The 25418-nt window shown below is 37.2% G+C and overlaps 1 protein-coding gene across 3 annotated transcripts in view; it reads right to left on the reverse strand.

Moving 5' to 3' along the window:
• Oseg2 (intraflagellar transport protein Oseg2) overlaps positions 1-23989 on the reverse strand; it is a 31063-nt gene extending 7074 nt beyond the window's left edge. The window contains exons 1-24 of one of the 3 annotated variants that reach the window (XM_087356910.1): positions 23349-23989; positions 22914-23057; positions 22677-22789; positions 22187-22372; positions 21194-21281; positions 19724-19938; positions 17725-17892; positions 16528-16872; positions 16244-16359; positions 14533-14711; positions 13331-13474; positions 12332-12620; positions 11824-11970; positions 11407-11587; positions 10124-10326; positions 8613-8770; positions 7721-7865; positions 6272-6462; positions 5079-5261; positions 2808-2954; positions 2439-2593; positions 1675-1855; positions 1193-1384; positions 450-567 (exon numbers count right to left, since the gene is read on the reverse strand). In XM_087356910.1, the coding sequence (XP_087213036.1) occupies positions 450-567; positions 1193-1384; positions 1675-1855; positions 2439-2593; positions 2808-2954; positions 5079-5261; positions 6272-6462; positions 7721-7865; positions 8613-8770; positions 10124-10326; positions 11407-11587; positions 11824-11970; positions 12332-12620; positions 13331-13474; positions 14533-14711; positions 16244-16359; positions 16528-16872; positions 17725-17892; positions 19724-19938; positions 21194-21281; positions 22187-22372; positions 22677-22789; positions 22914-23057; positions 23349-23387 (4027 nt within the window). In that variant the 5' untranslated portion in view covers positions 23388-23989. Of the gene's footprint in view, positions 1-449; positions 568-1192; positions 1385-1674; positions 1856-2438; positions 2594-2807; positions 2955-5078; positions 5262-6271; positions 6478-7720; positions 7866-8612; positions 8771-10123; positions 10327-11406; positions 11588-11823; positions 11971-12331; positions 12621-13330; positions 13475-14532; positions 14712-16243; positions 16360-16527; positions 16873-17724; positions 17893-19723; positions 19939-21193; positions 21282-22186; positions 22373-22676; positions 22790-22913; positions 23058-23171; positions 23309-23348 lie in introns of those variants that run through there. The other 2 variants (XM_087356909.1, XM_087356911.1) reach the window with 2 other exon arrangements.
• Positions 23990-25418: the final 1429 nt, after the last annotated feature.

The following is a 25418-nucleotide window of genomic DNA, read 5'->3' on the forward strand; positions in this document are numbered from 1 at the left end:
ACACAACAAGCTGTAAAGTAAATCATTGCTGAAACCTTCTGCCTCACTCTCGTATATCCTATACAATGATCAACGTTATTAGACCTCATAGTTGCTTTACCAACAATCATCATTTTTAAGCCAAATATATATACAGGGCAGTTCAGGTCATGTTACTTTTGGTTAGGTTAAGTTTGATTGGATTGGGTTGGGATGGATACTGACTGAAAGGCATCCAAATTTTTTTTTAGCATGAATTAAAGGATTTGTAGTTTGGGGTGGAGCCTGAACACAAGCTACTCTGAATGATGGTTTCTGTGATTTTCCTCAGTTCCTCCAGACAAATGCCAGGATAGTACAGTTTACAGTTTAACTTGGTTATAATAACAATGGAGTGTCAAATAAAGTTACATTGTCATTTCACTCTGAACCTACTGTTAGAGCTTGTTACCTGGATAGGCTGCACCTACCTAACACTTTAGCCACTTCCACAGCCTGTTGGCCTTCAAGGTATTTCGTTGTCAGTTCAGCTGCTTGTGTCCAGGCTTTGATAATGACATTTTGGTCTTTGGTAAGACTCGTGTTCACCTAAAACAGAACAATACAAAATGAAATGCAACATTTATTTTGTACTTGATATTACTCATCATATCTGAGTATATATTGGGAAATGACTATATGTGAAACCAATTGCACTACCTAATCAACTCACTTCAACACTTTCACAGCCAGAATTTTTCCTGCACAAAGACAGCATGTTTGGTTTACAGAAAATCACATCTTCAAACGTTTGATACAATTTGTCATGTATTTGGTCTAAGATATGCATTCATATCAAAACTGCACATTGAACACTGATACTCTGATCATTATTGATTGTGTGAATTCCCAAAACAATCTTGCAGCTGCATACTGAAATGTCTTTTCAGAAAATTGGTGCTCTCCTCTGATAAAACCTTTCAATTAGTAGCTTACAATGCAGCCAAAAGATGTTACAACTTACTGCTGAAATTATCTCTTCAAAATATGCCATAGAAAGGTGCAGGGTATATCTGAATTACAATTAATAGCCAGTTTTATGATAAAGCAATGTACCAATCTATACATGGAGATCAGCATTTCAGCCCATTAAGAGATTAACACATTAAAGGCAGATGGGCAGAAACCAAGAGCTACAGGATTGTCAATGTGTAAAGAAACCAGAAGCTGTTACCTTCAGAAGGCAGTCCACTGCTGTTTTATATTCTCCACTCTGCTCCCATTCTCTGGCCTGAGCCAACACACTAACAACATCCCTGGAACCCTTTGATCCTACCTCACGGTCATACTCAGCTTGCAATGCTGGTAGATGACTGGGTAAATATTCACGGCACACCCTAAGAGCATCCACCCACATTCCTGAATCCTGAAAGATACATGAGACAATAAAAGTAATTTTGTTATATGGTCACATGAAATGCATAACAGGGCGGTAGTATCTTCCACACATGCAGTCTCCAAAACTATTGATTGAATTTCAATCCATACTAAAAGTTGTCAGGCAAATTTAGTTTAGAATCATATCACTTCAATATAATCCCTATATCACATAGAGCTCAAATCATACTTTTTATCAGGGTACTCATAGATATAGTAAGAGTAGCAAAACAAAATAGCCTACCCCTGCAATAAGACAGTTTCTCTCCTGGGCCTCACCTGGTAATGTTTGATGATGAGCTCAGGTCTCTGTGCCCGCAGCAACAGGGACTCAAACTGAGGGTAATTCTTGGAGTTGAACACGTCTTTGGCCTGACCAAGAAGGACCTCTGTGACAGACACGGGGTCATGTTCCTCTGCCACCCGCTGGGCATTCTTCCAGTCCTGGTTGTGAACATACCTGTAACATATAGCAAGGAGGGACCTTAATTTCAATACTGAATATCATAGTTCAGTAATTATCACTCTTGCTCTGCATTTCAGATATCCCATTTTTAATTCTTGTTGTGGCAGTCTGACATCCTGAAGAAGTTTTCTTCTGGGTTGTAGTGCAGTATAGCCTCCATCATCAGGGTGATGAGTCAGATAATCACTAGTAAACTGGTTAATTTAATGGTGGTTTTTGGATCAGACTATTAATAACACTGTTTAAATTGTAGTCCAATGTTGGAAAATGAAGACGGGACATTTGGCTTTTTATAAGTGCAACTGTGACACATGCTAGCAATCTGTAAAACAATATAATCTATTCTGAACACTGGATGCACCACACCACTGTTCTGTCATCTCTTTATTTATAAATTCAGGAGATGTTGAAGGTATCTGATGTTTGTCTCCAGTTAATATCAGTCTGATATCCCAGATATTTCTCATAGTTAACATTCAATTTATGCATGACATAACCAGTATTTTTTACTGACTAGAGCTTTGATGAGTGCTCTCTCATGCCTCACTTAAATTATACATTTATAAATATTACTCACATGAGAACGGCCTCCTTGGGTTTACCAGCCTTCACAAATTCCTTTTCAGCATCTTCAAATTTTCCATCATCTTCCAAAGACATTGCATATTTGTAGTGGATATCTGACATCTTCGACTTCATGCCAGTGCGTGCCAAATCAAATGCAAACTCAAACTGAGAGAAACAAAATTCAGGAAACATTTCTATATTAAATAAATTAGGTGTTGTATATTTTCAGAGCTAATTTTTATGGCATTCAGTGGTAATTAAAAATTATGCTACTATAATTACAGTGTTTCAAATAATGTTCATTATAACTGTTTGTCACAGGTCACACTCATAATAATAAACTTCTCCTGCACTATACTGTACTTCAGAATTCCAATACCTGGTAAATTTCACAGGCATAATCAATAGAGGTCTCTAGAAGATTGAACTTTGTAAGGAGTTTAACAGCTGAATCTCCTCCTAAAGATTTTGCCCATAGGAATGCAACTTGCTGGCTGGCCTGCTGTCCTCCATTGTTTTTAGCAACCTGTAATGTTGAAACTGCATTCATATAATATATATATACTATAATGAACCTGTTTCAGTGTTTGCATAAAATATCAGTCACAATTTGCTTGGCTGCCTATCTTTCAAGGCTTGTAAATTAATTTATTTAATATTTTATTTTTATGTTATCCATTGCCTGTGATTTAAATTACAATAAATAATGTTTAAATAGAACATCATAAATTCTAATACACCATCACTGTTAAGCTTCATAATGACAATTCACCTAATGTTTTGTAGTAACACAAAAATAGTACCTTTTAAAGGGGAAACAAATTAGTAAGATATTAAGATTATGCCTGAAAGTAAACAAACAATAAAAGTACATTAATTAAAGAAAATCTTATTAGTCCAGATTACAAAAGAGATCTGACACATAGGTGGCACACAATGATATGTGTAAGTGGAATAAATTAGACCAGAAGTACTTATATTCAAATAATATAAAATGTCGATAAATCAGAAATATAATAAAGATGAGAGAAACAAACATGAAGTGACAAACTGAAGAAGAAAAACTGCAGAAGTGAGAACTTTGAGAAAGCACACAAAAAGGAGAAACTTAAGAATTCAAAAAATGTTTAATGCATTGACAGATGTTCACTGTATTTATAAATGAGTCAGTAAACTTTATATAATTGATATGCATAAAAAGTATTATTCAACCAAACCTTTAAAAACTGCAGTGTGCATTATATTTGGTGGTTCATTATGACCAGGCAAGTACGAGGGTCGCTCATTAAGTAATGCCCCACATTTTTTTTCTCAGCCAATAATGAAGATAGAAAAGTGTACTTTTACATGCTTGAGATTTGATGTTTCCCGCGTTCGTGTACGGAGTTTCAAATGATTCCAACCGATAGCGGAGCTGTAGTGAACTGTTAAAATGGCGTCTGTGAACGACTCTCGTTACAAGCAACGAGCTGTAATTGAATTCTTTGTTGCTGAAAAAGAAACGGTGGTGAACATTCATAAACGTTTGTGTGCTGTGTATGGAAGCTGTGCAGTCGATAGGAGCACCGTTGGTCGCTGGGCTAAGAGAGTTAAAGCTTCAGGAAGTGAAGAAACCGAGCTCCGTGATCTGCCGCGCTCTGGGCGTCCTGCCACAGCCACCACTCCAGACATGTTGAACCGCGCGGATGCCATTATTCGTGAGGATCGGCGCATCACAACTCGACAATTGGCCCAACAGCTTTCAGTTAGCAATGGAAGTGTGATTGCAATTATCCAGGCTCTCGCATATTCGAAGGTGTGCGCAAGATGGGTTCCACGAAGTCTCACAGCAGACCACAGGATTCAAAGGAAAACGATTTCTTCTGAATTGTTGGAGCGTTTTGATGCTGAGGGAGAGGTCTTTCTGTTCCGGATCATTACAGGTGACGAAACCTGGATACACCACTTTGAGCCAGAGACAAAAAGGCAGTCAATGGAGTGGCATCATCCTCAATCACCGAGAAAGAAGAAATTCAAGACAACTCCCTCCGCCGGAAAAGTCATGATGACTGTCTTTTGGGACAGTGATGGGGTCATTCTTGTGGATGTGATGCCAAGAGGTGCGACCATCAATTCAGACGCGTACATCAGGACCCTGAAAACCCTCAAGAAGCGTTTTCGACGAGTTCGGCCTCACAAGCATCCAGCAGAAATTTTGCTCCTGCACGACAATGCACGCCCTCACACAAGTCTGAGAACCCGGGAAGAAATCACCAAATTGGGTAGGACGGTGCTACCCCATCCACCCTACAGTCCAGATCTGGCACCCTCCGACTTCCATCTCTTTGGGCCACTTAAAGATGCTATCCGCGGAACAAGATTTGAAGATGACGAGAGCGTGATTCAAGCAGTGAGGACATGGCTACGTGCACAGGACAAGAGCTGGTACCGGCAAGGCATGCATGCACTTGTTCCACGCTGGCGTAAAACCGTACAAGTTGATGGGGACTATGTGAAAAAATAGTATGTGTAAAGGAAACATTGATTTATATTGTCACTAAATTTGAGCCATCTTGAATAAATATGTTCTGAGGAAAAAAATGTGGGGCATTACTTAATGAGCGACCCTCGTACATGAGTTAGGTAAGGTTTGATGCTGATGCTGACTGACCCTGTAAGCATCCTCCCACAAACTGGCTGCACGGTACATATTGACAGCCCCTTTCCAGTCTCCAGCATTGAGATAATGTTGTTCTGCACCTTTCCAGTTATTTTGTGCCTCCATCTCTTGTGCAAGATGCAGATGTGTTGTCTGCACAAGTTCAGAATGGTGCTGGTTCACCAAACGCATCATCTGTCAAATGAAAAGGACTTTAAATTTGAAGATGAAGATGACTGTCTTCTCGTTTGTTGTATTGTGTAGCCCAGTATAAGTTCACAAACATTGAGGTGCTTGCTGCCTCCATTATCAGAGTGATCAATCACCACCACCATGAGAACTTAAAATCTCAACTTAAATCTAATTTAAAGAAAATACTGCATCATTATATTTGTAACACAGATGACAGTAACAGTATGTGAAGAGCACTTGTTAAAACCTCTTGTACCTTAACACATATCTCACCCTCATCATAAACAAGGTTCTCATAACCAAGTTAATGCAGTATAACTTGAACATCTGGTATGTAGAAAAGGCAGCTAATTAATTTAAAAAATATCTAACCATTATATCTCAGTAAAATAACTCATGATAAAATAATCTTTACTTCTGACGATGAGGAAGTGTTACTGCCTACTGTAACTTCAGGAGACTTGCATTGTAGTGGTGTAGTCAATACATTTAATTCTGAGCAAATATTGTACTATGTAGTTCCTAATATGGTGGTGGGGCTTGAGTACCTCAGTGACCCCCAAGAGCTATGCTGGCGGTAGGGCCTCCCTAGTCAGATTGTCGAGGGGGAGAGGTCAGACTAAGACAGGTACCCTAGTCTCCCAAGTTGGGGGTTGGTTGCAAGGCTAACAACCTTGCGCCATAAAAAGGAAGATGTTTCGAAACCTCGATCAAAGCCTTGGACAGACGGACCTAACAGAGGATCAAATGGAAGAGGAGAATTGAGGAGGCCATGGACCGAATATGGACTGGAGAGCCATAGAAGGAGAAGAAGTTCCTAATACCAGAAGAATGAATCATGTTCCCACTAAGTTTAACCTTTACATCTAGTATGTACAAAACCTAACCTTACTGTGGCAAAACTACATTTTAAGATAACAAAGGTAACCATAAAAAAGAGTCTGGATTTGGACTGTGTGCCACATTTTGATCACATCCTTCATCTGGAATACAAGAGTTCTGATAATTTTTACCTGATCATACTGATGGTGTTTCTTGTACATGGAGATGGCCATGTCAGGTTCAGGTACATAAAGGTACAGTTTCTCAGCTTCTCTAAGATTCCCCTGCTCCTCTAGAGTTTTGGCTTGAGAGATGTACATTGTTGATACCTCATTAGAATCCAGGTACTGGCTTGCCAATTTATGGGCTTTGTCCCACTCACCTATAAAATCAAACACTGTGACAAAGCACATCAAGAAATACAATACATTGTGGACAAACAGAATGGAGGCGAAACATAAACAACTACAAAACAATAGTTACCCAAAATTATGCAGAATTTAACAAACAGTGAAGAATATCTGAGAACTATTTTCTGGAAAATAATTCAATATGTATGAGAATAACAAGAACTATATATTAATTACAGAAATTAATAAATAATTTATGTGCATACTTTGCATTAGAACAGTTCCCACTAAGTTTAATTTACGAAAAAACTTCTGAGATTATCTTCACTTTGTTTGTAATTTGTAACATACAGAAACATTTCGTATAAAATATGTATGTGGCTTCATGATTTATCACCACACTAATTTCATATGAATGGCTGAGGCAGTTCATCAGTTATCACTGCCAAATTGAATGCAAAATCATGACTTCAACCAATTTCCATATTGTAGATTTACATTCTAGCAAACTAATTAAGTTGGTTAAGTTGCCTAATGAAAGAAGAAAAGGAGGAGGATACAATGCTGCTGTCTTGTGATCTAACAGTGTTCAGTCAACAGGGTATGTACAAGGCTCGTCCTTAAAGTAAGTTTCCCTGGGGCCGTTTACAGAAACAAAACACAATTTCATGGAAATATTTATTGCAACAGATACAGCAAGTGCCCAGCTATTTTTCAACATATTTGCCACCGGAATTGAGACATTTGTCATACCGTGGGACCAACTTTTGAATACCTGTGTCGTAGAAGTCTGCCGCCTGGGATTGGAACCACTGTGTGACAACCATCTCCGCCTCTCTGTCATTCTCAAAACGCTGACGCTGACCGGACAGGAATTTCTTGAGGTGTAGGAAAAGATGGAAATCACTGGGAGCGAGGTCCGGGCTGTAGGGTGAATGATTAAACACCTCCCAGCTGAACTCCTGCAGGAGACTTGCTGTCCGTCGAGCCGTGTGCGGCCTAGCGTTATCACTGACCGCACTTCACAGTCGGCGGGAGCTGGAATAAGAACCTCCATCTTCATCAGCTGCAACGATGCTACTGTGAGAACGCGGGAAGTACCGTTAGTGCATGCGCCATGCTACGTCATTGCTCTATCACGTACGCACAGTCGCTTCGCTCAATATAAGGTTTGCTAGCTGTGGGACGGGTGGGAAACTTACTTTTGGGACGCGCCTCGTAGCTATGGTTCAGAATGTAGGCACTGAAAAATTTAAAGTGTTACATATTTATTCCATCCTATAGTCTTACCTGCTTGATTGTACATATCAATAGCTTCCTTGTGCATTCCTGCCTGAATGTACAAATGTTCAGCTGTTGAGTACTCTTGATTAGAAGCAAAATGTTTTCCTAGATGAGTATAGTACTTCGCAACAACTTCAGGATCATCAAACACCTATGAAAATCAAGAGATTGGAATTTTCATCGCTGTACTTAAATTTACTGTTGGTTAATCCATTCATAACTAGTTCCATGGTACAGAGTGTTGTGTGAAAAGTTGATAGTTTTTCATCTAACCAACTCCATAGAGCACCTTGAGAAGTTTACAGTAATTCAGCTAATCAAGAAATTTCTTACCTTTCTTAGAACCTGTCGGTTCATTACCATGTTCACAAGAGTCTGTCATTGGATACTACCTTCAGTCCACAACCTCATACCTTTATCTTTAGGATACATTTTAATATCATTGTTCAATCTATGTCGGAGTCTACCAACTGGTCACTTCTCTTCAGGTTTTCTGATTAAAATGTTATATGCATTTCTCATCTTTCCTATTAATGATACATATCCTGTCCATCTCATCCTCCTTTACTTGATCACTCTAATAATATTTATTGAAAAGTAAAAGGTATAAAATTATAAAAAAAAAAAAATGGGGGGGGGGGGGGTAATTACTATATTCACAAAAGCCTGCAACTGAACCCTATTATGTGCCAATGAAATCCAGCAAACAAAAAACCTTCTTTAAGATTTATTTAAATATTATCTTCCAACCCTATTCCTTCACAGAACTATGAAACAGTGAAGTAACCACTGGAGAGAATCTGTTGGTGGATGAGAAATTGCTATGTAATAGCTTCAGTTCAAACAATGAAGTACTTGTAGCTAAAGCATGCAACATCTACTTATTACACAATATGACCTGGATGATCTGAACAGATTTTTTCCACTGTTTGGCCCCCACAGCTGCTTCCAATGCCTTCAGTGTTTTGCCAGCCTCAATGTAATGACTTATAGCAGCATCAAGCTGCCTGTTGGCTGCCAGATGGTCTCCCCATTGTTCCTCCAGATGTACAACCTCTGTAAAGAACCAAAATCATGATACTTTATACTTTTTTGTGCAACTATTTTTATTAATTGTTTGGATGGTGATATTTCAAAGTAGCCATGAACTGTAGGGCTTAAATAGGAATATTCTATAACAAACATAATTGTGAAATGGCTATACATTATTCAGACTGTATATATTTTACAGATATACCTAAAATACAAGTTAATATTATTAATAATTAATTTTGACACAACACTCAAAACTACCAAGGTAGTTAGAAATGCATTAGACACTGAATCTGGAGTAGGCCCCACTTGACTTTCCTGTACCAAGTTGTAGATATAGAAAAAATATGCAGACTTGTAATTCTGTCTAAATCTCTGTTTCCTTTCATTTTATAATTACAGTACCATTCTGCACTTTGTGTGAGAAAGTAAAGAGGATAAAGGGAAACATTACTGATAATATCTAAACATGGACATGGGCTAACATTAATTTATGCTAATTTGGTACCTGAAACACTCTGAGCCAGTTCTATGGCTCTTGAAAATGTCTGAGCCTCTATAGTAGTAAACACAGGAGAAAAAGTTGTCAGTGGAACCACGGTTCCGGAGAATTTGACGTAAATACATCTATACGGAAAGGAAGTTTATATATTGACTTTATTCTAAATATTTCCTTTATACATGCTTTACAATTGAGATAAGTTTGATTAAGACATTGCTTAATAAACTTGAATTAGTTACGCTTAAGATGGGTCTGTGGTAGCTGAATGTAATGCAAAGTAATGTAATGTAATGTAATGTAATGTAATGTAATGTAAGGTAAGGTAAGGTAAGGTAAGGTAATGTAATGTAAGGTAAGGTAAGGTAAGGTAATGTAATGTTTTATAGGTAACAACAATGCCGAGTAAACAGATGACGTTTCCTAGGTAACAATAATGCCGAGTAAACAGATGACATTTCCTAGGTAACAACAATTCCGAGTAAACACGACGTTCCCTAGGTACACTTGGTACACTTTTTTGTTTCCGTTTTTCATTCCACTTTTTTGCCGAATGACCCTTCCTTATAGACGTATTTACGTCAAAATTATTCAGTATCTGATGATGAAACAAACTGAGCCAAGTCTATAGCTCTTGGAATGCACAAGCATCTATAAAGCAGTAAACAAATGTGAAAAATTATTCAGTACCTGATCATGAGACCCTCTATACAGCAGTAAGCGTGAGAAAAATTGTGAGATTTGAGGTTGTCATAGCAATGAAGATGACAATGTATTTGTTCTGGGTTGTGATGCCAAATGGATTCATAAGTAGATATGAAGGTTTTACAGAAATTCGCTCTTTACAACAATATAGTATGAGAAAAATTGTTCAGTACCTGATGGTGAAACAAATCGAGCCAGTTCTATAGCTCTTGGAAATGCCTGAGCCTTTCTATAGCATTCAAAAGCCTTTTCAGTCTGGTTTACTTTCTCATAAAGCTCTCCTGCCTGCTCAAATAATTTGCCACGCAGTAAAGCTGATAAAACTTTAGCCACCAGTTCATCATTACGTAGCATCTCAGGATTATTCTGGATCAATCTGGAATGTACAAAGTAAATCAAATATGTAAACTGATATTATGTAATACTGGAAATATGAAATTTCCAAGGACTGAACAAGAGGAAAAAATTGTAGGCTTACTATGAACATACATATTTTCCAAATGTGTTCTTTCATATTTTGAATACCTCATTGACCTTCATTTAATACAGATGTAAGTCTATTGTTGCAATGCTGATCACAAGTAGTATCATTGTACAGAATCAGAAATAAATGTGTTTTGTTAAATATACACAATGCAGAAAAAGGTTTAAACAAAAATTGTTGGTCTGCACGAGACATACATTTTATGTCATGTACCAGTCTTCTTCATAATATAAAGATTCTGATAAAAATTACAAAGTTTGATGAAAATTCATGTAACATAGGCATTATATTATACTAATATGAACTTAACAATAAATTCATTTTCCTCATAGCTTTTAATATATACTTCCAGTACCAAATTATGAGTACACTGAAATCTGTTCAGTGGTTTCACAGACAAATGGAAGGATACATCTCCCAATATGCCTAATTTAATGCACTTCTGTAAAAAAAATGCATGACCAATAATTCTATACATGAAGAATGATTAGTCTCCAGATCTGTTCTGAATGTGGTAGCAAAGAAAGGATCCTTTTCTTGCCAATACCAAAATTAGGTAATCCAGCCTGTCACCAATCATTCTGCCATTAGAGCTATCCTACTCTCTACTCTCTACACTCCACAGAACTATAGATACAACTCGATGAATCACTTCCATTGTGCAGTCTTGTGACAACCACAACAAAGATGCAAAATAAGTGTGAACTTAGACAATTAGATTATTTAAAATGCTTATTTCAGACCCAATGACATCCGACAATGTGAATTTCAAATTAACAAGGTTGCCTGTCAATCATTTTGTTAAAAATTTTATTCTCACTAACTCTCATTTGTTTTGTTGTTACACTGAAGAGCTAACACATTAACTGATACATTGAACATGTAGTATATAATTTTAGTCATAGTATGTAACAAAATTAACAGTATCAAAACTTCAACCCAGAAAACTTTTATCTCAGTTGAATGACCCACCTAGAAGCCTTTGTAGAGAGATTGGCTTTGAGGTACAAGTTCAGAGCTGTGCTGTAGTCACCATCTTTTTCTTTAATTTCACCAGCCCTCTCTTCCTGATTAGTCTCCATTAGCCATTTCATGTGTTTTTCACGAAGTTCCTCATACTTGGGGTGGCTCTTCAGCTCTGCCAATGCTAACGCTGCAAATCAAACGTACCATTCAGCTCGTCAAGGGAACAGAATTATGTAGGTATCATTCATATTAAAAATACAGCAATCTCTCACCATGCACTGGTGTTTCATTACTGAAAAATATTGCAACAGGTGAGATTAAGGCCTTATGGGATGTGAACAAACACAGAACACAAGCAACAAAAAGAAAAACAGGTGCACTGTAGAAGGCACAATATTTTAAAAGTGAGTTAAAATATGCTACCTTCATCCCACTTGTGGAAGCGTTGGTACATGTTAAGAGCTTCATCCAATTGGTTCTGTTCCAAATAAATGGCTTCTGCATCTTTCAGTCTCTTGTTGAGGATTGCCAGACGGGCCCATACTTCAGGACAAGCCATCCCATTTCCAGCTGAATAATCAATTTAATTGTTTATTATGTGTTACAATAAAATACTTAAAATATAAAATAACAAATATGATTGTCTGCAATGAGGGCATCCTTGATATGATTCTCTAGATTTGGAAAATGACTGATTCATTACACCACAAACACACACACTCACAGAATACAACTAATCATTAAATATGTTAATTACAATTATAGGGCATGAGATGCAGATGTGGTTCACAATAGAGACCAGTGGTAGTCTCCTGTGACCATGGCAATAAATGTTTGAGTTCCATATATCAAAATAAAATATTGTACAGGTCAGAAAGTATTAGCTTCTCAATTAGGACTGCTCCACAGAGTTAATTACTTAGTTACTTACCATTTTCTTTTGCATATTCATCTGCTATCTTTATAGTTTCTCTCAGGTAATGTGTTTGAGCCACGTCTCCCAAAGCTGCATAACATCGTTCAGCCACCTGCAACTTGTTCTTATCAACAGCTAAGCTTGCAAGATTACTCCACATTGCCTCAGCTTCAGGTTTGTCTCCTAGGGACTCCAGGAACATGATGGCTCGACCAAAGTCATTATCATGGACTGCTGTACCAAATTCAATAAGGCCTTCATCTAATTCATAACCCAGCTGATGCTGGCCCTCTTGAACAATTACCTGCAATTAATGTATGTGATATGTATACAATGAAAAGCTAATTCAGTGTTTCCATACATATGAAACTTTTAACCTACAACAATAAATTATTTTACTGTTTTAAGGATATTTAAAAAATTATAAGTATCTTTTTGTGTACCGGGATAAAATTATACCACAATCCTATCTTCTGTTCTAAAACAAGGAAGCTAAGGTACAATCTCTTGTTCTTACTGCTATAATTTGACAGTCTGAGTGTTACATATATTTATAGAAGCGCACACATTTCAATCCCACCAGTGCTACATGTTACTATAAGTGTTTGACACACAATTTTCCATGTCACAAGATCATTCACTTCAGGTGGATGAGACTACTGAAGTAACATAATCTGATAGTTATAGAAAGTTTTAGTGGCACAGTAATACTTATCCGTTACCCAATGCCCATTGGATAGGAGGCTTGGTGGGCCCCAGAGCTGATGTGGAAGCAGAGGCTACAAGAAAAATCCTTCGCCCCTGCCAAGCATTAAACACTGGTTGTCCAGTGTGTAGTCAGACACTAAACTAACTGAGCTACCCCAGCTTATGTATACAATCATAAGATAAGAGAAAAATAAAATGAAAGCATAAAAAAACAGTAATACAAAAAACCTAAAGTAGCAAAATATACTCTGCACAGGATATTAGAGAAAACTGTAAAAACAGACATTAAGGGTTAAATCAACGTACCTCTGTTCTACCATCCGCTCTAATGACATCTGCTATTTCTCCCTTGATACTGAACAATGTGACTTGCTCTGGAACGTTAATGTTATACCACACACATAAATTGTTCCGTGACTGAGCCACAACAACATCACTACCAGGCACCCACTGTCATCACAGAAAAAAATATAGAATATTAGTAACAGCAAAGTTTTCTACATGACTAAGGGCTATGCCACTGAAGCAGACAGGAGGTATGGAGATAAATTCCATGTATTCTAGACCTGGCACTAGTAGTAGCTAAGTGGCCAGCTTTATCCTCTGGCCACTTTAATCCAAGGAAAAAAGTTTCCGGTGCTCATTGGACAGGTGGCCAGATGGCAGCTGACCTGGATGTTGTGACACAAGGAAAAATCCTTGCCCTCCATACATAATGAAATCCCAGTTGTCCAACTTGCAGCCACTTCTTTTGTCAACTTTGCATACCTACATCTAGATTTTCAGTTGTGATTGAATGACTCATGTGTTACATAACATTAAATGGTAGGAAGATTGTGAATGATGAAAGGTCATAAAAGAAGCAGTCGCAGTCTATTTTAATGTAATATACTCTGCTCATGTCCCGCGCCGTAGCCGCACGGTCTGAGGCATCATGCTTCGGATCAGTGATATGGAATGTGCGCTGGTTCGAGTCTCGGGGAAGAAATTTCTCATGAAATTTTCGACCAGTGTATGGGACCAGTGCCAACCCAGAATCGCGAGGAAATTGGGGAGCTATAATGGGTAGTGTAATCCGGTCATGAAAACTAGCAATGGCTGGCGGTTCGTCATGCTAACCACACGTCACCCTATATCTGGTTGGATGATCATTCACCTCTGCTTAGGCATGTGAACGTGAGGCCAGCAGCCAGCTAGTCGGCTTAGACTCTCAGAGGGCTGTTACGCCATGGATTATTATACTCTGCTCATAACATCTAAGGAGTCAATATAAATATGAACAAGACATACAGTATGATAAGTGGAAAACATATTTTGAAATAAGCCTACAGTTGTAGCAAAGCAACAAACTGTCAACTCAATTGTCAAAACTAAAGACACTGTTCAGTTTACATAAGACTGCATGATAAAACATCCAAGAGATAGTCATCTTCAAGGAAATTTCTTGATAACCTGATTCTAAGATCTTGCAAAAGAGTAAATTATTAGAGTTGTAGCTAATTACTTGCCTGGACAAATGTACAGAAATTCAAAATGGAATTTTTCTGGTCCCTTAAGATGTCAAGCAGAGTGAGGCGCATCTTCTTGTCACGGAACAGCAACTTGCGCCCTGTCTCATTAAGCTCCAACCAATCAATCTTTGAGTCATGTGTTATTTGGGAAACTGTTGTTCCATACACCAGGTCCACTGGCAAACAGAATGGTAGAAAAAATCTCTTGAGATAAGGGAAGAACTAAAAGTGTACTTCAGTTTTGAGTACAGAATATTTCCAAATGAATTCTTTGTTATCTTACATCATTCATTTGTGCCTTGATGAACATTTATTAGCCGGTTCAGCTCTTGTATATCAAAGAACATGCCTAAAAATTTTGTGTTCTTTGTGTCAAAAATTACTGAGGGTGTCTCAGAACAGGATGTTTACGAGAATATTTGGATCTAAGAGGGATGAAATGAGAGTAGGTTGAAGAAAACTGCATGAGAAAGAAAATGGTTGTCTGCTGGATAGTACTGCCATGTACTCTGGTAAAAGTTTACTAACGTTTCAGACATCCTTGCTGCCTCCATCATCAGGGCAATGATGGAGGCAGCAAGGACCTGTGAAATGGTGCTACAACCCATGACAGCCAAGACAAAAAAGCAATCTTCATACTCTAACTAACTAACTAACAAACTAGATGGCTTACCGAACCCGAAGGTTCATCACCGAATTAACCAAAGCCCTCCACCGGACCCTGTCCTGGGCCAACGAAATCCAGTCTCCTCCAACTCCTATCTCCCATAGATCCCGCCTGAGATACTCACCACTGTGAAATCCTCAAATCCTACTAAACTGCATGAGGATTCAATAATTTGTAGTCTTCACTAAATATTATTGGGGTGTTCCAACCAAGGAATGTGAGATAGGTAAAACATGTAGCACACATGAGGGAGATGAGAAATATGAATGGCTTGGATGACCTAGGAAGAGACAGAGGAAAAACAGGGTTGGAGGTTGTGAACTGGGATTATCTGGCTCTGGATAAGGGTTGGTAGTGGGCTCTTGTGAAAATGATAATGAATCTTAAGGTTCCATAAATGGTAGGGAAATTCTTTACTAGCTGAGTGTACTATTAGCTTTCCAAGGACGACTCTGTTCCATGCAGTTAGCATTGGTTAGTCAGTCAGTTAGTAACTGATAGTTATGAGTTAACAATTACAAATATGGTTATAGCATGAAACTATGAGACTACAGCTAATAAATTTCACATTGTGAAAATCTATGTCAATGGAAACTATAAACAGAAACGAATTATTTGCTCCACCATATGACCTGAAGCAAATGATGGAAGACATGCATCCTATCTTGTAATTCATGTCCTTACCTCAGCTAGAGAAGGGAAAGACACCAACCCCTACCACGAACCAAATACTGGTTAACCAGTTTGCAGGCAATAAGATTACCAACTGAGCTAATCTGGCTATAATAAAATGGCCAATATTTTCTAAATTAAAAGTTGTTTAATCTCATGACTGTGACTGAGGTTAGCTCTTTCTAATGGACCCAGGTGAGTAGTTGCCCCCTTCTCTTTTAACCTGACGATGGAAACAGATCAAGTTTCTGAAATGTTGTGTTCTTCTGAATATCAGACAATGGACAAAGTCCAAGAATTTAGTAATCCTGAGTGTAACACACCATTGTCAAAACCCTTTAAAATTGAATTTTATCTTATGTTCCATACCTATGCAAATGGTCTTCAGATCCTGCAAATATGCCAACTTCTTATTATTTTCTGCTGTGTTAAGATGTCTTTCATTTAAGCGTACACTGATCTGATGAGGATTCATGAATTCTGTCCTGTATAAGAAATAGAGGCAAAGATAAACATTGACATGTCGACTAACAACATAAATAATTCATCAAAAGATGCATTTTTGTGTCCTACCAATCAATTATCAGTCCCACTTTAATTTACATGTAAATGTATGTGCATACTCAACAAGGTGTTCATAGTATGGTACCAACCTAACAGATCCTAGAATGTCATTCTGTCCATACTCCACCAGACTAAGTTCACCTGCATTGAAGATAAGACATACAGTTGGATTGTCAAAATAGAACTTTTCATTTCTTCCAGTGTGTGTCCACAGCACTTCACTGAGTAAGTTACGTTGTAAGTCTCCCAGAAGAACAGTTTCCGAAGTGCGGGCAACGAGATAGTTGTCCCGGCCCATGATGCGTACATCATCAATCTCATAGCCATAATGTGATTTGAGGATAACACCACGTGATCCAGGTGCTAATGGTTTAACAAGTACTTGGCTTGGACCAACATATGTCATTTCAAACTTGTTCTTCCATAATGTTCGCCTACAAAAAAAAGCAGCAAGACATTACACAGCATACTGAGCAGTATGTAGCAAATACAGACCTAAACTATGACAAACATCATGAGTGTAACATACAGAACAATAATAATATTGTGATATAAAATAATGAATTATGGAAGTTTAAAAATTATAATTTTGGTCAATAATATGACTACTAAATAAAAACTTAAATATATACTGTATAGGTAAATAATAAAACCACAGATTCAAATAACCAAGAGATAAATATTTTCATCAAATAGAGATTAAAAAAGAAACAGCATCAGTGGAAGAACATTTTCCAAAACTTTAAAATAATCAGACAAAACTGTTTCAGTCCCTTGGATTACTGCAACAAAGTGTGGTCTTTCATATCACAAGATAACGTTTGATTGGCCATCAACCACTGGATAAGTTGGGCTCAAAACATAATGCAAGAAAACATATGTTCTATTCAATACTGATTCCAACAATTTGACTGAACTGTAATTAACATGCAGCATTTGTAAAATAGAATATTCTGCCATCTAACATCGGTACCAAACACTTGGTCAGTAAGTACCTTGTTATTGGTATAACAATACTGTGCATGTAACATATTCACAATTACATGCATTAAAAATACTTATTCGATGAGAAATTGATAGCATGACCAACTGCTCACAAATTCAGCACACTAACCTATCAGCTAAATTACATTTTGTTGTTAGCTTATAAATTTAGGTTAGGTATCTGATATAATATTAATAACACAAGATTTGTATGACTTGAAGTCTGTGCAAGAAGAAAATAGGCTCTGTGAGTTCTGCCTGCAACTGCTTGGTTTCCTTCTGTATATAATAAATCAACTTACTTCAGCACTGACTCAAACATCTCAACAGCACCACAGAGTGCTCCACACACAACCCGTGATCCATCTCGCTTCCAGCTTAGTGCAGTAATGGTATACAGGTATGGAATCTCTTTCGCCTGGTTCTCCTCCCATGAAGACTTCCGAGGACTCCAGCTGAATACTCGTAACCTGCGCATATACATGGCTGTTTTATCAATTCAACACTAACACTTTTTTATGTATACTTTGCATTAAGTGCAAAAAGTAAAAGCACAGTGTGATCATTGCACATGTCATCTCTACAAATTCAGAAAATATTTCAGCAAAATTTTGTATTGGTGGTTTTGTACAAAAAGGTTTCAGAAGACTTATTTTTTGGTTAATCTTGATGCGATATAACATTTAATTCATATGAAACTGAATCAAACTTTATCTGCTGTTCAATAACATCTCAGTATACAATAAATACAAAATACTGTTTATTAAAATGTACCACTTTTATTTGTGGTATCTTCCAGTTTGTTGCATACTTAACAAAGGAAAATGAGCAAACTATGTATAGTAAACATGTCCATCTACTTTAGGAATTTTCATTCCCTACAGTACAGTGAAGGCCAATCAAATAAATAAGAAATTATAATCCTTTTATGTCACTTCTAAATTAGAAAACTATAACTTTCTAAAAACTGATCAATTCCTGATGTACTAGGTATGAAATATTTAGTGAGATATAAGGAAAGATATTGTATCACTTTATTCATAATTGGTTTCATTAACAACAAACATACGAGGTGCGATCGAAAGGTTTCCAGACTGCGCGTATAAAAACCAGTACCCTCGAAGTAGTTCCCCTGGGAGTGAACACAACGATCCCAGCACCGCTGCCAAGCCTGGAAGCATCCCTGGAAATCTTTCTTTGTCAGCCTGTCAAGCACCATCTGCGATTCTGCCTGAATCTCTTCTATCGTCTTAAATCTCCTTCCCTTTAGCTGAATTTTCATCTTTGGGAAGAGGAAGAAGTCACACGAAGCTTAGAAAGGAAGTTGGGGTCGGTTCTTGCAAGATCTTTGAGCTCCTGACAAACGAGAAGTCGATTCTGCTTCTGGTCCTCAGACAGGATGCGTCGCATGTGGAGTTCTTCCTTTAGAATCAGCTGACAGGTCCCATAGCCTATCCCAACAATGTCGCACAAGTCGTTGATGGTACGACGTCGATCTTCGTGAATGGCCTGCCGAATCTTCGTAACATTTTCGGGCGTTGTGCTCGAAGATGGTCGTCCAGAACGCTCGTCATCATCGACAGAGGTTCGGCCATTTTTAAAACGTGAATACCACACAAAAGTTTGTGCACGACCCATTGCGGACTCCCCAAATGCTTGCTTTAGCATTTCATAGGTTTCCGTAGCCGTTTTAGCGAGTCTTTGGCAAAATTTGATGCACACTCTTTGTTCATGAAAATCCGCCATTCCGAAATCGCAGGAGGGTCGGTGTAATGCACTACCAAAACGCCCGTAACTAAGAAACAAATGCTAATTCGATGATGCTGGCTGGCACACTGATTCACTATGAATGTAGGCCGCACCCCCTAGCGGCAGAAGCTCGTACTACATCCGGTTCGCCCTCTATTGACACAGTCTTGAAACTTTCCGATCGCACCTCGTATACTATTCTTTCATCACCAGCCTTTAACAGTAACTTCAACAACAACAGTTTAGCACAAGACAGATATGAAACAAATTTAAAAAACTGAGATTTATCTAAAATAAACCAAGACCATAAAGAAAAGCAAATCTGCAAGAAACGCATTTGATAAATGTGTGTGTTTCATAATGAAGTACACCTATCCACGTCTTTTCTTTCTAATTTTACCAGTTGACTACAAATCACAGGAAGGGCTGGGTACTTGAAACATTCAATAACATTTGATTTTATGGAAGGGGAGGGCTGGAGAAACCCAGCACAGAAATGTTCACTGGATCTTAACCCCAATCCTGATGACAAAGGAGTCCAGCTACACTTACCTGTCAAAGCTGCCTACTGCCACTGCTTGTCCACTTGGGCTACAGCAAGCTACTGTAAACTCTTTCTCTGTGTCATCTCGGCTATAGTCAAACTGCCTAGCCACAAGTCCATCTCTGCTGTATAATATGACACGTCTATCACATCCTGCAGCCAGCACATGTCCCATGGGCCATGCCAATGCATATGGTGCGGCTGAATGTACAACAACTCGTCCCTACAAAACAGAAAGCGCATCACTAGAGAAATGACAAGTGATTAAGAATGATGGGCTAGGAAGGATGTACAATGAAGTGGTTAAGGCCTAGTTCAAGGTAAGATCTCATCATGTGTCTGGAGAAAGTAACATCAACTTCAACAAGTTGATGCTGCTGAAACTAGACTTGTATTTGGGACAAACCTATGCAAAATATTAGTCAGGTTACTGGCTATCCTGAATGAGGGTTTAATGATTTTCCTGTGTCTGTCCATGCAAACCTTCAAACAGACTGTGACCACTTCCTTCCAGTTTCTTACCTGCTCCCTATTACTGATCTTACAGCCACCCCATTAAATGGTACATAACCTGTGTGACTATAAGAACATCTAAAAAACAGTCAGTTTCAGACTGTTCTCTTCACCAAGTATCAGTATGATGATCAAGTCAAGGAGGATGACAGGAGTGGGAAATGTAACATGTATGGGAAAGATGAAAGATGTATACAAATCATTAGTCAGAAAATCTGAAGGGAAGAAACCACTTGTAAGACCTAGGCACAGATGGGAGGATACCCTTAAGAAAGTGGTATGTGCATGAAGGAAGCTGTGGACTAAATTCATTTGAATAAGGGCAGATAGACATAGGCTTTTATGAACATGTTCCATAAAAGACAAGTATGATTCTGCTCCATGGAATTAAGAATTGGTCTGTCAATTAAAACTGGTTGGTAAAAGATGAGATAGGTGTGTTAGATTAGATAGTGCAGAACATTTTAAACAGGAAGAACAGGCAAATGCATCCTTGGAGTGGCATTATTACAGTGAAATTCATTTTCATCTGATACCTATCTACTGTGCAGGTATACACAATGCATTGTACAATCTGTGCAATAAAAAATTAAGGGTTTGAAATTTTCAAGTCCCAAACCTGAAGTAAAGTAAGCATATAGCTGGCATCATAATTCCAGTTATCTGTAATCTACTTGTATTTATCCATATGTGGTTAACTAAAATGAATCTTCTATACCTCTATACCCTTACTTCATATACATGGTAAAGATATGTTCAGCAATAATTTCAGAAATTTAGTCCCATTATTAGGTAACATTTTGTCAAATTTGATTAAGGTGCTCTAACATTTATTATGAATTAATAATCACATTTTGAAACAGGCAGCACAACAGAGGAAAGTGGTTTACACTGGTAGAATATGCTGTCATGCATGTAACTTTAGCCTAAACAGTGTAATTTAAAAAAATAAAAATTAGTACTACCTGTTGTTCCATAGTTGAATCTTCGATTACATAGTATCGTACAATGGTGCCATCTGCATGCCCTGACAAGAAGCCTGTACCTCGAGGACTAAAAATAAAAGCACGGAAATTATACAAAATGTTAAACTTTCCGAAGTACTGCATGTATTTCAGGTAACTCTTCAAGCAGACATAAAATTATACTTTATTATCAACCAGTCTTACTGTCACATAAAGTGCATGATGTGAACCCTCAACCTCTCTGGTACTGTGGCCCCCCTCCCCAAAACATCTCATACATTTTGACTAAAGAGAAAAGAATAAAAGTAAAATATAGATAGAAGGTATAGTTTTTTCATCATGTTTTTATTCCAGTGTGGAAGTAACAAATGTGATGAGAAAAGCTTAAAACTAGCAGCAATACAGCATCAATAAAATAAAAGAGTAGAATCTACTCAACTTGTAAACCCAGGCATAACTTGCATCCTCCTGGTTAAGAAACACTGCATGACAGAATGTAGTATTCAGATGATTCATGTTCACATATACTGAAAGGAGTATGGATACAATTATGGACAATGGATCACCACTAAAAGTTGAAAACCTAATTTAATTTTGGTTTGTATCAGTCCAATATAACTTAATCAGTATAGTGACTAGTCTATAGGCTGGACAACTGGGGATTGATTCCTGGCAGGTCAGGATTTTTCTCCCGACTACAAATTCCAAACCAACCCTTCGGCTTACAGTCAAACTAGAGTTCTTCCATTAGCACACAGCACCAAGGGCAAGAACCTAACTGCTCACCTCCATCTAGTACTGAGCTTAAAAATGTGTGGAGCTACACCACCACTCTGCCATATTCCCTCATGGTGTGATGTTTAATTAATCACTACAGACAACTTTAACTTTGGACCATGTAAGTAAAGCAAGAGCATTTTAGGTGGAGGAAGAATAATAATAATGAATATGCCTAATAAATTGTACACCAACTTTGTTCTAAGAAATACTTACTTGGATGCAAGAGATACAACATATGAATCTGTAGCATATAAAGTCTGTGATTTGTTGTTTTTATGATTGGCTGAACGCACTTTTCCATCAGCTTGTCCAAAGATTATACGACCTTCGCTGAGCCAAATTAAACAAGTCACAGCTGACTGCTGAGGAAATTTATTGCATATCACTTTTTTCTCACCCCTACAAATAATGATTGTTATTAGTAACAAAATTAAATAATGGATGGAAGGATAGTACACATTTAATTTCATCTGCATGATTATATTGAAACAAACAGATCATAGTAGTGCACTACACCAGACTTACTGAAAATTAAATTCAACATTTTTTTTTACATTTACAAGTAAGTCAATCAGACAACCGAAAGGATCAGTGCTTATTTCCTCTTATCAGAACTAATTATTGCCAGCAAAAGCATGTATAACAAGAGTCACCTGTATGCCAACATTAAGACATGAAATCCCTTCTTTAAGAGAGAGCTTACCACTCTTCTCCTATTTTATAGACATATATTATATTGTCTGATTGCCCAACTGCTATCTTTGTGGAATCTGGTGAAAATGCCAAACCTTTTATGACATAGCTCTTTTTCCCATACTGAAACAAAAATGAGATGAACAGAAATTACACAACACAAAAACCTGTAAGATTATTTTATATCATTTAAATGAGCAAATATATCATTCATTCTTTTTTAAACTTTTTTTAATGTCATAAGTACCTTTGGTTTTACAGGTTTGGTTGAAAACTTGTCCCTCTTCTCACCCATTTCATCAAAAAGATGAATTACACGATCTGATGTACAGATTGCCAATTTGACATTATTTGGAGCCCATGCTATAGCTGCAATTTTTGCCATTCCATCCTACATAAGCAAAGAACATAACTGTAGCACAACCCAAAGCCTGCACAAGTAGACTTTAAACCTACAAATCCAATCTTTCATAATTAATGTATAAATAAATATAAACTTGCTAACCTATTTATTCCAGTAACTCTCTGGCAATGAACAATATATAACGTGGGCTCACATATTGAGCTGATTAATACCAGATTTGGTCAGATGGATCGTCCAAAATAATTAGTTAACCCAAATCCAACTTATTCTAATCTGGATGATAATGTCAATGCTAAATGTTAAGTCGAACATGCTCACCTCTGCTTGCATTATTGTTTTCAAATGTTTTAGCTGCATTTTGATATAAATTTCGAATTCAAGTAATATTTAAAACAAATCTTAAACAGCTTATGCAAATAAAATTCGATGTGCAATGCCATTCAACATATACTCTTAAAGAATGCAATACCATACGTGATACGCGTTTCTGTGTTTACTACAACGGTGCCCGTTGTCATGGAAACATAGGCAACCTAACTACGCCAAACTATTAAGTTTCATGTAAGATTTGAGGTTACGTTACAGCTACGTTTGCCGAGCTACCGAGGAAGTTTCCTAACCTGTAATCTAAGTACTTCGGAATACAAGTTACAACAAATACATATGACATTCATATATCTTTATCCAAAAGTTGGTCAGACTATTTATTTGAATGATATATAGCTTTTGCGGCGACTTAAATTCTATTGAATCTTGTTGGGCTATAAGCAGAGTCAGGATTTTTTCGACCACATGACGCAGATGAATGATCGAGAAGACTTCATTGTGACAAAAACAACACTGCCTTCATAATTATGAATGCGAATAGATTTCGAGTTCCAATAAATCTGTTATTTTTAATTATAAAATATCCTCAGTTTACAGCAACGGAATTATTCGATGAGTTACATTCTATTGCGCTCATCTCTATTCTCTAACTCCCCCCCCCCTTCTCCCCGCAAAATCATGTAGAACAGTAACGCAAATTCTTGCAAATATGTGTATGTAAAGGACATAGTACGTATCAATATGGAAATGGGTTGAGTGTAAATCCAATAGCACAGAATTTAATTGGTATTGTATGATTCACACACCGAATATGCTAAATTCGTGGGGTTTTGGACCAGTAGGAGGTGATGTAACCTATTCCAGTATCCAAATATTTCATTTATGTAAAATTTTATGATAACAGTGATGCACAAATCATGGTTTGCAGATATTATATGTGGGACACCATAATTAATACCATAATTTTGTTACTAGGCCAATGGCTCCTCTAATGTGTTATTAAAATTCCTGAAGGTCAATACTCTTCAGAAGCATCATATGAACATATATATTTTTTTAATAGAAATGCTTTTTTAATAGACAATGTTTCATGAAGCAGGTAAAATTTCAATCTTATGTCCAGCCTGAAGCAGTCCAGGAAAAATATGTGAGATAATGTCATTTAGATGAATCAGTTCAGATACAATTCATGAGACTGAGAAAGTATGCTTCAGCCTGCCAGAAGGAACACACCTGATATGGTTTACCAAGTGTGGTCTATTAGTATCATTTAGGTAGCTGGAAGAAATTCATAATCATATCACACCACAGAAGTTTGGCCTTCATGTCCAGTTTTGTAGTATAAATGTTGTCAAGAAAGGTGTAATGAATATAGGGATACAACTATACAATAAATTACCAAGTAAAATTAGAGAAATGTAAGAATGAGGAAATTAAAAGAAGGCTGAGATCCTACCTATTACAACATACATTTTACTATGTAGATGAATATATATTGTATTAATTAGCAGAGAGTAATAATTGGAATGTTAATGTGATATTTTGGTAATATATTCTATGAATTGTGTTTGTATTGTGCATTAACATTAATGTAACTTGTGAGCCATGTTTCTAAATGACATATCCTATATCAATAGGTTGACTAAAAAGGATGAATAAAAAACTGAATTGAATTGATCCCAGATATAGCAGATGTGAAAAAGACAATCATATATGACTAACCAGAGTGAGTCTACTTGTGAGAGTTAGCCATATGAAGATTACCAATCATAGCTAAAAGTGATTATCACTTCTAACTAAAAGATCATAACTAACTAGAAAGGCATCAAATGTATCTGTGTATTATACCAGATTAAGCTAACAATATGGTTTACTTGAAAATATACATATCACCTTTAGGTAGACAGGAACCTAGTCAAAATGCTTATTCTTAAGAGTTTTTACAGCATCAACTGTATTTAAATAATTAAACTACATGCTTATTAGAACATTCTTTATAAGGAAAGGGCATTACCAAAAAGAAGGCAATTTCAGAGGTTTGATAGATTAAAAGAGAATTCC

Source organism: Zootermopsis nevadensis, unplaced genomic scaffold, assembly GCF_977971745.1.
Source record: "Zootermopsis nevadensis isolate Lab colony 2312 unplaced genomic scaffold, Znev_1.0 Znev_ptg000028l, whole genome shotgun sequence".
NCBI lineage: Eukaryota > Metazoa > Arthropoda > Insecta > Blattodea > Termopsidae > Zootermopsis > Zootermopsis nevadensis.